Source organism: Mytilus californianus, unplaced genomic scaffold (assembly GCF_021869535.1).
Source record: "Mytilus californianus isolate M0D057914Y unplaced genomic scaffold, xbMytCali1.0.p SCAF_1, whole genome shotgun sequence".
NCBI classification, from domain to species: domain Eukaryota; kingdom Metazoa; phylum Mollusca; class Bivalvia; order Mytilida; family Mytilidae; genus Mytilus; species Mytilus californianus.
In genome coordinates this window covers 134,268,984-134,283,286 of record NW_026262581.1, presented here as the reverse complement: position 1 = coordinate 134,283,286, position 14,303 = coordinate 134,268,984, and the positions used below count along the sequence as shown (strand labels likewise).

General features: G+C 32.6%; 1 protein-coding gene across 1 annotated transcript in view; it reads right to left on the bottom strand.

Annotated features, from left to right (window-relative positions):
- LOC127735126 (intraflagellar transport protein 172 homolog) overlaps positions 1–14,303 on the bottom strand; it is a 44,678-nt gene that overhangs the window by 5,704 nt on the left and 24,671 nt on the right. The window contains exons 29-39 of the mRNA XM_052245207.1: positions 12,460–12,595; positions 12,142–12,258; positions 9,801–9,943; positions 9,482–9,640; positions 8,326–8,506; positions 7,807–7,916; positions 3,103–3,238; positions 2,318–2,416; positions 1,982–2,091; positions 730–793; positions 353–439 (exon numbers count right to left, since the gene is read on the bottom strand). Coding sequence (XP_052101167.1) covers positions 353–439; positions 730–793; positions 1,982–2,091; positions 2,318–2,416; positions 3,103–3,238; positions 7,807–7,916; positions 8,326–8,506; positions 9,482–9,640; positions 9,801–9,943; positions 12,142–12,258; positions 12,460–12,595 — 1,342 coding nt within the window. The remainder of the gene's footprint in view (positions 1–352; positions 440–729; positions 794–1,981; positions 2,092–2,317; positions 2,417–3,102; positions 3,239–7,806; positions 7,917–8,325; positions 8,507–9,481; positions 9,641–9,800; positions 9,944–12,141; positions 12,259–12,459; positions 12,596–14,303) is intronic.

Here is a 14,303-nt window from a genome sequence, read left to right as displayed (position 1 = left end):
ACTTCATAAAATTTATCAAACAGAATCTAATAAAAATTGACAGTAGTCTGACAGCATATGAATAAAACTGATTATATCATGGTGATATTAAGGAATCTTCTTCAACAGTAATATGGTTAAAAATTTTGAAGTTGTTATCATTTTCAATAAGTTTGATAAAGTTTTCCCCTGGCAAAAGACCAACTAAATATCTGATTAACTTGTTTATCTGTTAGACTTTTCTTCATGACTATTATCCTATGCTCATCTATTCTAATGTTATCTTAACAATTAACCTACCACACATTCTGGCCTTAATGTTATTTTCCCCCTTGATCCTAAAAATTTCCTAAATTATTTCCCCTTATATTACCTGCTTAGCAGCTGTCTCCAGACATTTCTCCCATTCACCTTTCTCCACATACATATCTAATGCACCAACGACATCTACATTAGCAAGCTGTAACAGAAAATCAATATTAAACAGATCTCTTAACAATTTATTCTCGTTTTGGGTTTTGCCTTTGCTGGTTTTTAATAATTTGAAATTGCTCAAAGGTTTTTTTATTCAGCCTACATGATGCTGAATGTTACTGTAATAAATAATAATACAATTTCTAGTTTACATATCTCACATTGTTACTACAATACTAAAAAGACATTCATTAACATTTCACATTTCTAGTATATTGGCTATGTTTCATCTTAATGATTAAGCAATATAGATTAACTTGGTATTATTAAACTGACCACATCAGCTTTTCCTTGATCCTTCAATTGGTTCTTGTATCTTTCATCAACATACTGTTCTAATCTGTAATTAAACAATCAATCTTTAGGAAGTACACCACTAATTCATGGCCCCATTGCTTTCTATGTTAAATTCCTCAATTTCAAGCAGACACAGCTCTTTTGTTTCAAGTTCAAATAAAGTGACAATCATTGCATGTCAAAGCAACACTTTATTGTGTCTTGCACTGGAAAAATCAACATACCTTTAATGGCATATAAGAAAGAACTGGTTCCCGGAACTTCGGATGTACCAAAACAGGTACTTCAGATCTGACATACAGGCAAAAAGTACCCTCTTTATAAAATTTGGTGCAGTTTTTTTAATATTCAAAATTATAAGTCAAAAAGTGTTCTACAATGATCACCAGTCATTCAGCTTTCATTTGATACCAACAATACCTAAATATTCTACATATTTTGAAAGTTACACTCATGCGTAGGAACTATTTTGTGTTTAATATGTACTACTTTCTGGTATGTGCTTTCTGGCCGGGCCGAATTAGTGGTGTTACACCTTTTATATATGTTGCTGCTACATTAAACATGGCCATTACACTCATTGATCAAAACAGAATGGCAGTGTAGAAACATATGGCATGCAAGTTTAACATATTGCCTACTTATGTTAGTGTTAAAATATACAAATCAGACACACAAAGGTCAAGTTTTAAAATGGTTTCACAGCAGAAAAATTATCATGGTTTAGAATGCAAAAAAAAAAACCATTTTTTATACCTCTAATTCAAAACCATTTAAAACTGTAGATTTAATACAAAGATGTAACCAGTACATGTATTAGGACGCTGCACAAGTGGAAAATTTACGTAATAAAAAGTAATACAATTTTTTGCTGTATTTTGGCAGGTTTAATCATTCATTAATTGACAGTCTGAAAAAGAATTGAAACTTTTACTTTATTTAGATATCAGACTTATCTGTTCAAACCATTATACATTGATTACACAACATTTTTTAAATTAGTTTTTACAAGAAAAAAATTGTGTTTATTACAGCTATCCATAATCATGCATCATAAGTACATTGTTTTTTTAACATATCTTCTTTCCATATAACTTTTGTTTACACATTAAAAGCTGCAGTTTACTTTTGGAGGAAAATCATGTAGCAAAAAACTTAATAACTGCCATGTGACAATCTAAGTAAATATTTGTACAGGCACCACTTTGTTAAGAAATGATAATACAATTACCTTGGTTCTAATTCCTTTGCAACCTTTTTTGCCTTGTTCCATTCTTCTCCAGCTATAAACATGTCTATAGCCTCTTTAATCAGGTCAACTGAAAGGTATAACTCCGCTGCCTAAAATGGTGTATAATAATAAAGTAAAACATAACTAAAAAAACACACACAGATAATTATTCTCTGAAGAAACTTATTAGAATTATTGTAATAATAATGCATTCTTAATTTTCTTTAAAATGAATGATATTTCTGTACTAAGTATAGACAACAATCTATTAACACTCTAAATAAAGCATTGATAATATCTCTATAATGATGAAATTCAAATGAATCCAGCCATTACCTGGCTAAACTTTCTATGTTCTCCCATTCTAGGAGCAACAGTTTCTACAACAGCTTGTGCTCTTTCATTTCCAAGGAATTTTATAGATATTTCTGCAGCCTGAAAAAGATATAAAATCTATTTAGAAAAGAATAATTATACCAAATGCTTATTCTACTATAAAAGTAATGAAGTTTGAAACAGAAGTCAAAATGAACATTTCTTAATGGATTCAAATCACACTTCAATTAATATACAATAAATTTTCCTAGTTCTTTCTGAAACTAAAATGTATATATTTTCAAAATCTAATTATCAAACATAAGTTTTAATACAGTACTTATTTTTATTATCATATTTTTTTCTAAAATTAGGTTTCGTTTTATTTTTAAAGAATTTTTTAATGATCAATTACTTTCAGGTAGTAGAAAGTAAATCAGGTTAGGTGTTTTTTTTTCTAGATAATTTACAAAATAGACTAAACGCTAACTGATTTGAAGTACATTAATTAATGCCTCATGTTGAACACATTTCTATATAAATTACCTCCCTTGCAAAATCAGATCTTTAAAATTAGAAAAGAATTTTCACATAGTTTCAATGTTTTACTTATTTCAGTCCATAAGATACCATCAAATAACCTAAAGCAACATATACAAGATAGAAGTATAACAGTTCATCGACAATAAATTCCAAAATACCAGGTAATTACATTTAACCACTCTAGATAAAGATGAATAAGTTTTTATAAAAAGTTTAGACAATACTGAAGGCCAACAAGTTAAGATAAAAGTAAGAAATTTAACCTTCATCCAACATTTTTCCATGACAGTTAAATCACTGGTGAGTTTGGGAGTGACCTTCATGTAACACTCCACTGCTCTGGCATATTCTCCAGAGGATTCCCATTCTCTTGCCTGTTGTATCATTGCCTCTAATCCACTGAAAAAGTATTTTAATAAATGTCTCTTCATCTGAATTTGAATATAATATGTAATAACATGGAAAAAAAAATTCCAAGGCTGATTTTTGTTTCTTTTTAAATAGCATAAAATGGAATTAAAACCAAGAATGTACATGCATCCCTGTCTCTCATATGATTTTTAAACATTCATCACAGAACCATAAAACTAAGGTCCAGTGATCTTGGCAATTAGAAATATACATCTAAAAATAAAATGCTTCGCTGGGGCGCAGCTTGATACGACCGCAGAGGTCGAACCCTGAACAGTTGGGGCAAGTATGGACACAACATTCAAGCTTGATACAGCTCTGAATTTGGATTGTTATTAAATATTTGACACAGCATAGGTTTCTGACACAGAAAGAATGTGGTCTAAGAACTTGATTTTTTTTAATTTACCTATTATGGTCCAATGTCCAAAATCAAAATACATGGTTAGATTCAGCATATCAAAGAACCCCATATATTCAATTTTTGTTAAAATCAAACAAAGTTTAATTTTGGACCCCAACTTGGACAAACTTGAAACTGGGCCCATAATCAAAAATCTAAACACATGTTTAGATTCAGCATATCAAAGAACCCCAAGAATTCAATTTTTGCTAAAATCAAACTAAAGTTTAATATTGGACCCTTTGGACCTCAATGAAGACCAATTTAAAAAACTGGACCCAAATTAAACATCTAAAAACACGGTTTGATTTGGCATATCAAAGAACCCCAATAATTCAATTTTTGATGAAATCAAACAAAGTTTAATTTTGGACCCTTTTGACCTCAATATGAACCAATTTGATAGCGGGGCCTACAAATAAAAAATCTAAATACATGGTTAGATTCAGCATATCAAAGAACCTCATATATTCAATTTTTGTTGAAATCAAACAAAGTTTAATTTTGGACCCCAATTTGGACCAACTTGAAAACTGGGCCCATAATCAAAAATCTAAATACATGTTTAGATTCAGCATATCAAAGAACCCCATATATTCAATTTTTGTTGAAATCAAACAAAGTTTAAATACTGGACCCTATCTTGGACCAACTTGAAAACTGGGCCCATAATCAAAAATCTAAACACATGTTTAGATTCAGCATATCAAAGAACCCCAAGAATTCAATTTTTGTTAAAATCAAACTAAGTTTAATTTTGGACCCTTTGGACCTTAATGTAGACCAATTTAAAAAACAGGACTCAAAATTAATAATCTAAATACACGGTTAGATTTGGAATATCAAAGAGCCCCAATAATTCAATTTTAGATGAAATCAAACAAAGTTTAATTTTGGACCCTTTTGACCTCAATATGAACCAATTTGATAACGGGGTCCACAAATAAAAAATCTAAATACACGGTTAGATTCAGCATATCAAAGAACCCCATCTATTCAATTTTTGTTGAAATCAAACAAAGTTTAATTTTGGACCCCAATTTGGACCAACTTGAAAACTGGGCCAAAAATCAAAAATCTAAATACATGTTTAGATTCAGCATATCAAAGAACCTCATATATTCAATTTTTGCTAAAATCAAACAAAGTTTAATTTTGGACCCTTTGGACCTTAATGTAGACTATATTGAAAACTGGACCCAAAATTAAAAATCTAAATACACTGTTAGATTCAGCATAACAAATAAATAAATGTGATCAAAGATTTTACAAATCTAATGTGCCATACTGTGCAATTAAAGATTACTTCTTGAAATTTTTCAATATTTGAAATTTGAAAAAAAAATAATATTTGAAGAATAATTCTTTTTAATTTCTGAAATCTGAAATGAGAAAAAATTGACCCCCCACAATTTCTTTTTATCCCCCCCCCCCTTTTTTCCCCCAAAAATTCTTTCCCTCAAGATATGGTCATAATCTCAATTCAAATTTCCAATGGAGTTGGCAACCATAATTACCCATTTAAATTTACCATAGTGCTAACTTAATCTATTTTATAATAGAATTAAAAATATAGTGTCAAATCTTTCATATGGATTTTTTTGTAAAAAATAAATGTGGATAGTGTCCACATGTGGACACAGATGATGCCCCCGCTTGCATATCATATAGTTATAAAGGGACATAACTGAAGAACGGTAAAAGTGACACTACCCAAATTTGAACTTGATCTGAGTTTTGTGGTAATAAGCATTGTGTGTAAGTCTCATAACATTTGGTTGAGGCTAACTTAAGTAGAGAACAGAAACTAAAAATTCAGCAATTTTTCTATTTGTAATGATGCATAACTCTAGAACGGTTGTGTATAAGTTTTACAACATTTGGATGAGACAAACTAAAAAATTCAGCAATTTTTATGTTTATAATGGGACATAACTCTAGAATGGTAAAAGTGTTGCCAACTTATTTCGTACGTAATCTGTATTATGTAGTAATTAGCATTGTGTATAAGTTTCATAACATTTGGTTGAGGCAAACTCAAGTTAGAGAACTGAAACAAAAAAAATGTACTTGATCTTTACTGAGTTTTGTTGGAATGAATATTGTGTATAGGTTTCACAATGTTTGGCTGGGGAAAACTTCAGTTACAGAATGGAAACTAAAAAATTTTGCAATCTTTCTATTTATAAAGGGGCATAACTCAATAATGGTTAAAGTGACACTACCCAAATTCAACTTGATCTGTGTTTTATCAGTGGTAGTCAAAATTAAACATTGCATTGTATAAAGCATTGATTGTAGTTGATTCAACTATAATCATGGTCAAAGGAAGATAACTCCAATTTTAAAAATATATTATATAAACTTGATATTTAGAAGAAAATAAAAATTTTGCAATTTTTCCTTTTATAAAGGGGCATAACTCTAGATCGGTTAAAGTGACACCACCAAAATTCAAACTTGATCTGTGTTTTGTGGTAATAAGCATTGTGTATAAGTTTCATAACATTTGGTTGAGGCAAACTTAAGTTAGAGAACGGAAACTAAAAATTATGCAATATTTCCTTTTATAAAGGGGCATAACTCTAGATCGGTTAAAGTGACGCCACCAAAATTCAAACTTGATCTGTGTTTTGTGGTAATAAGCATTGTGTATAAGTTTCATTACATTTGGTTGAGGCAAACTCAAGTTAGAGAACGGAAACCAATTTCGGGACGTACGTACGTACGTACGTACGTACAGACGGACAAGGGTAAAACTTAATGCCCCCTCCGGTACGGCGGGGGCATAAAAATGATGCAACATTTGCAGATATTTTTACTGGTCTTCCTTTATAAATATGCATTTCTTTAAACATAATTTAAAAGCAGTGTAAGGGAAGTAACCAAAACGTTGTATTTGGATTACCTCCCTTACACTGTTTTAAATTATCTTTATTGTTCATTAACCATTACTTTATACATAATTTAAAAGCAGTGTAAGGGAGATAATTTCAATGATGTATTTGATTTATCTCCCTTACACTGCTTTAAATTATGTTTTGTACTAAAGTGTTTGTCCATTAACCAGGACAACCTTGTTTTTCCCCCTTTTTTTGCCCCTAATTCCTAAACGGTTTGAGCCATAACCCCCCAAAGCAAATCCTAACCATCCCTTTGTGGTATGGAAACTTGTAGTATAATTTCAGAGAGATCCATACACTGTTCCACAGTTATTGTCTGGAAACTAGAAAATGCTTATTTTTGGCCCCTTTTTGGCCCCTAATTCCTTAACTGTTGGTACCATAACCCCCAAAATCAATCCCAACCTTCCTTTTGTGGTATTTAACCTTATGGTAAAATTTCAAAAAGATCCATTTACTTAAACTAAAGTTAGAGTGCGAAAACCAATGTGTATTCGGACGACGACGCCAGACGACGACGACGACGCCGCCGGACGACGACAACGACGACGACTACGACGACGACGCCAACTTCATACCAATATACGACCACAAAATTTTTTTGCGGTCGTATAATTACTTTATAGATCAAATGTATTTGACTGATTTGATATAGTGTATGAGAAACTGATCTAAGCAAGAAAACTAAAAATTGATTATTAAAACATGAAATGAGGCTAATTTCAATTGATCCCTGTCAGGTTAGGTAGTAATTGTTGGTCATGCAAGGATGACAATATGAGAATATTTCTATGAAGGCCTTATATCACACATAAAATATATTTCTTTTTTGTTCAGTGGTATTGTTTCAAATAAAATGCTATTTTCAGCTTTAATAATGAATTACTTTGGAGGCCATATGGACAAGAAGATAAATTTTAATTTGCGATCCCAGGAAACAGCATATTCATAAATAGCTTCCTAATGAATTTTATACTCTGATTTTTAAGAAGATATATTTACCATTTCTTTGCAAATGGCAATTTAAAAGGGTCAGGAAAGCAAATATCAGCTAATTCCTGATATCTGGGAAAATACAATTTCACTGAAATTTGCTACAATTCTTCTTTGTTCTCACAAGTGTGAACTATTTTTTGGCAATAAACTTTAATCTTTCACAAATCACATTTACACTAAACAATTTATACTTTTTCTGTATATGATCATTGAATAAAATCTGTTTACATCGATAAAGAAGGGTATTATCTTACCTAGTAGAGCTGGATGTCATCTCTCTATCATATTCATCCTGTAGTTGTTGTAACTTGTGGGGAACATATTCTTTACAGACTCGTAAAGCATCCTGCCACATACCAGACTCCTGCAGTAATCATAACATAAATATTGATTAATCACAGCTTTACATCCTTTATCATAGGTCTCATCTTTCTTACATAATTATAATTTCATGGTGGATTTTTCAAACTTGATATGATATATCTATTTACAAATTTGAACCCCACTGTTAAATGTTTATCAAGGATGTGTCTATAGCTCACTGGTTTGATACATTTTGAAGAAAGAAGTGTTAAGATGTTTAGCTCTTTTTAGTAGGTAGTTTACTTTTTGTAACTAATTAACCTATGACTTTCATTGTAACCATAATTTCTATATATAATAAATCAATCAACCTATTGTTTTGGGCATTTCTCTCTCCAACGAACTATTGTTTTAATATTCCAGAAATGATTAAAGACTGAACACTTATGAAATCTTGTCTCTACACTTACCCTGTAATATTTCACAGCAAGTTCAGGCCTCTGTGCCCTCAGTAGATATGACTCAGCCTTGGCAAACTCCTTCTCTTCAAAGGCAAACCTTGCCTGACCAACCAATACATCAGACACTGAGTCGGAATCATGACTCTCTGCTACCCTCTGTGCTGAATCCCAGTCTTGGTTGTGAACATACCTGTAGAACATTATTGTGTAATGTACAGGTAGAAATGAATTGCTATTTTTAACTTTGTTATCTTGATTACATTACTAGGATAAACAATTATGAAAGAAATAAAATGGATCAAAGACTCAAATAGTTGGGGTTGCACAGACTGTTTTATAAACAATAGAGTATGGTCTTTAATATACATTTAATAATAGGGAAAACCATTAAAAAAACTCCATAGTGAGAGATGCTTAATTTCAACAGGACTGCACGTACATAAAGGAGAAGAAAAATCTAAAATTTGTTCTCTCTTTCATAAATTGTGCTGAAAAATTACTAAGTTCCAAAGTCTGGAAAAATGAACAAAAATTCCTCAAACAATTCCATAATAGTTGCTGCACAACTTTAAGAAATGTGCAATATTCCTGTGAAGTTTCAGGGATCTGGGTTGAAAACTGTAAGGAGTAGATTACACAAATTAGGTACCCACCGCCCAACATCACCATACTATAAGCCTGGTTTGAACTTTGTCCAACCACGCCAATAAAGAATTTCATAGAGTTCCTAAATTTGGAAAACTTTTTTCTAATTTTACAATTACAAAAATAATTCCATAATAGCAGGTGCCCAACAATTTGTTTCATCTTGTTAAAGTTTCAAGGATGTAGGTTGAAAACTGCAGGAGGAGAGGATAACCTACTTTTCCCTGCCCGATATCACTATTCTATTTGCCAGTTTTGCCTCTGTGTAATCCTGCCAATAAAATATAAGCTGAGTAAATTAGCTTCCAGTACATGTTTTGTATTGAATCACCTTCTGACTATCACCCTTTTCCAAGGTTTAGATCAGTGGAAAACTTCATACAAATTTGAAGAGGATCTGATAAAAAATTATGACTCTATCCTGGCAATAACTAGTGATGATGGGTCAACAGACTTATGGATAGGTCAAAAACATTATGCTCTTGGTAACTTTGTGCCGGGAGTATGTTTTCTAACTTACATGAGAACAGCTTCTTTTGGTTTGGCTGCCTTGATAAATTCATCTTCAGCTTCCTGGAATTTTCCTTCATCTTCAAGATACATGGCATATTTCAGGTGGATATCAGGCAGCTTGTTCTTCATAGCTAGGCGGGCAAGCTCAAAAGCAAACTCAAATGCACTGAAAATACAACAGAAAACAAGTCAATTTTACCTTTGTTGATATTCAAGTCACTTAATAAAAGGTAAATTTCCATTGCAGTGGGAATAACTTTAATATTACAAACTTTTTTTTCCTAAATTGCAAGCCAAATCTATCAAAAGATTATTTAAAAACCTACCAATTTTCACTAGCATAATCAATGGCAGCTTCAACTAATCCAAATTTATTGAGAAGTTTGACAGCAGAATCTCCTCCCAGACTCTTTGCCCATAGATAAGCCACCTGTTTAGCTGCTGTTGCTCCACCAGCACTCTTGGCAACCTAAAACAAATAATAAGATAAAACTAGATATGGACAATGCCCCCACCCCCCCCCCCCCCCTTTTCTGCTCTGCCATATGCATGAGTATAGTTCCACATATTTTAAATTTGACAAACAGTGATGTTGGCATACAACTTGAAATTGTTAAGCTGTCTGTAAGACACAAATGATGCCCCCGCCTGACCATAGAAAATTATGTATGATGATGTAACTGTAGGAGGAGATAGCTGGACAAACAATGATCTCTTTATGCAGCTAGTACCAAAAAAATGACTAAGTCCAACTACCTGTCATTTTCAGAATATTTGTAAAAAGATCAAAATCCTGTGGCCATGCACACCTTCATTATGTGTAAGAACATCCTACAAAATATTAAAGCTGTATCTCCAAAACTGTAGGAGGAGATAGCCGGACAAACCATGATCTCTTTATGCAGCTAGTACCAAAAAAATGACTAAGTCCAACTACCTGTCATTTTTCAGAATATTTGAACAAAATCAAAATCCTGTTGCCATGCACACCTTCATTATGTGTATGAACATCCTACAAAATATTAAAGTTGTACCTCCAAAACTGTAGGAGATAGCCGGACAATCAATGTATCCTAATCCGGACGGACAAACGGATGGATAGACGGATGGACAGACGGACGGAAAGGGGTAAATTAATATGCCCCCCGACATTTTGTCGTGGGGGCATAATGACTTCAATCCTTTTAAAATTTTGGTCCATTGATAGGACATTTGTCTAGTTGTTGCTTCTCCAGTGTCCTATGAAACCCCCAAAATGTAGAAATATACTACCTAACCCATATTGTATACTAAGGTTTTTATCATCAAAATATAATTGCTTAGTCCTATAAGTTATTACTGATTAAGCACTTTTACAAGTTATACTAATTATATTAAGTGACTCTTGGGTTAACGTTGTAAATGAGGGAGGACAATACAGGATAAATATCTCTGTGTGTTAAACCTGTAATGTATGCTAAACCAAGCTTCTCTTTTATGCAACATACAATGATTATCAATCAGGAACAATTATACAAATTGAATTTACTCAACCTTTATTTCAAATCAAAACTAAGGTATCAGCTTTATCCCACATATCATGAACTCAAACAGACTCAACTAATGTATTCTGTGAACTACACAAACAGAGTAAACTCCAAATTCACACACTTAGTTTCACCCCATATAATGTGTTCTGAAATCTATTCAAATTGACTCATTGCAATCCAAACTATGATGGTCACCTAACATATTCTGTGATATATACATATTCACTTACTACCAAACATAGCCTATGAGCCTCAGCTAACATATCCATGGACCTTTTCATACTGACTCACTACCAACTGACCTTATGAGCTTCATTCCACACATACTGTGATCTGTACACACTAACTCAATACCAACTCATCCTATGACCTTCATCCAACATAAACTGTGATCTGTATACACTGACTCACTACCAACTCACCCTATGAGCTTCATCCCACATATCCTGTGATCTGTATCCACTGACTCACTACCAACTCACCCTATGAGCTTCATCCCGCATATCCTGTAATCTATACATACTGACTCACTAACAACTCACCCTATGAGCTTCATCCCACATATCCTGTATTCTGTACACACTGACTCACTACCAACTCACCCTATGAGCTTCATCCCACATATCCTGTAATCTGTACACACCAACTCTCAAACAACTCACCCTGTGAGCTTCATCCCACATATCCTATGATCTGTACCCACTGACTCACTACAAACTCACCCTATGAGCTTCATCCCACATATCCTGTGATCTGTATCCACTGACTCACTACCAACTCACCCTATGAGCTTCATCCCACATATCCTGTAATCTATACATACTGACTCATTAACAACTCACCCTATGAGCTTCATCCTACATATCTTGTAATCTGTTCACACTGACTAACAACTCACCCTATGAGCTTCATCCCACATATCATATAATCTGTATACACTGACTCCCAAACAACTCACCCTGTGAACTTCATACCACATATCCTGTGATCTGTACACACTGACTCACTACAAACTCACCCTATGAGCTTCATCCCACATATCCTGTGATCTGTATCCACTGACTCAATACTGACTCACCCTATGAGCTTCATCCCACATATCCTGTGATCTTTATCCACTAACTCACTACTAACTCACCCTATGAGCTTCATCCCACATATCCTGTGATCTGTACATATTGACTGCTGCCTTCCAGTCTCCACCTTCCACAAAGTGATGTTCAGCTTGTCTTAGATTTCCATCACCTTGTAGTTCCTACAAGTAAAAACAATAAAAACTGCCAAACAGCTTTTAACATATCAAGTAATTAGTTGGCCTGTTTATGAAAATGTTCTATTAATACACTTGCAAAATGTTGACTGCATTCTATGAAGGCAGAAAGTTTTATCTTTAGTTACTTAAACACAGATTTTTTGAATTATGTAAGATCTTCATTTAACATATTGAAAAACTTACTACAGCTAGATGTAGATGTGTATCCTGTAGAAGGTCAGGGTGATATGTTTTCACCAGACGGATCATGTCAGAATACATCTTATGTTTCTTGTACATAGTAATGGCCATATCTGGTTCCTGGACAGACACATACAATCTAAAACAGAAAGTGAATAAATCCCTGAATATAATATCCCTCACTAGTGAATGTGTTACTAAGTTAAATATAATATTAATACAAATTTTGTAAATATATGCAATTAATGAAATAACGAATTGACTCTACCAAGTTTCAATGCAACATTAAATTAACAATGTGAAAGTATGTATAGATTAAGATTTATAAGCAGTAAAACAGTATTCAACAAGAGGCTGTCAGAGTGGCGACAAACCGGATTTTCCTTCAGAGGTCGAATCCTGAACAGTTGAGCATGTATGGACACAACATTTGAGCTTAAAACAGCTCTGAATTTGGATGGTGATTGAATATTTGACACAGCATAGGTTTGTGACACAAAATGAATGGGGTCAAAGAACAATTTTTGATAAAATCAAACAAAAGTTTAATTAAGGACCCTTTGGACCTCAATGGGGTATTATCTAATTAATAATGAAAATAAATACAGGTTAGGATTCAGCATTTCAAAGAACCCTATATATATTCCATTTATGTTGAAATCAAACACAGTATAATTTTGGACCCTGATTTGGACCAACTAGAAAACTGGGCCCAAAATCAGAAATCTAAATAAATAGACAAACTAAGCTTAGTTTTTAAAAGAGTTTGCTTCATAAAAAAAAATATATATATAGAATTCAGAAAATAAGTTTTTACAGAATAAAGAACAAACCAACCACAAAATTCTTCAAACAATTTACAAAAGAAAAGAAGAAAAAAAATCCAAAATGTCATTTATCATTAATACAATATAGTCCTACAGATATTATCAACACTTAGGAAACAGAAAATTTTCAAATAAATCTGTCACTCCAATTATAATTGTGCGATAAGATATTTACCAGATGCTTTGTTATCTATTAACAGGTGAAAATTATTTAAAAACACTTAGTGTAATCAAACTTTATATATATAATTAATAGTTCCCAATATCTTTTCTTTCATTTGTCACAAACTAATATAGATCTGCAACTTATCTATCAATGTCAACAATTTTATCTGCACAATGTAATGTAATGAAATATATCCTTTAATAAAAATAGACTAGAACACACCCACGAAAACACGGGCATTTAGAGCGTGGTTGAATGTATGTAAACTGATGAATTTTTGTAAAAGATACTGTAAATTCAGAAATTATTTGCGAGGTTTTTATTAATGCGAATAATGCGACTAGGTTAGTATCGCAATAATATGAACTCGCATTCTGATATCTTATACATATATCTGTATGCAGATTTTCCTGACATCGCAATAATGAATCTCGCATTTTCGTCCATTCTTCAAAAATCGCAATAATAAATGCACGCAATAATTTCTGAATTTACAGTACTTTGACTGGAGAATTGCAGGAAAGGTATCAAAAGTATCTTAAACATGAACTGATGTCAATATAACATTTTGAATTTTTCACCAGTTCAAAATATTGGATGTAAATCTAAAAAACGCAAAGGTCAACTATTTGTAGTAACATGTACGCACAATTTTAGGAGGCGAGTTGCTTTGTCACCATGCTTTTTGTTTCTTTGTGCAGAAGACTAATCGATATGTTAACCTTTTCAATTTCAGTCACTCAAAACGGATTCCACTAATGAAATCAGATTATTATGTGATATTTGCAAATAAGATTGGAATTATGAATAGAGCCATTTCATGCATTCCATAGATTTATTTTCATTTTCACATG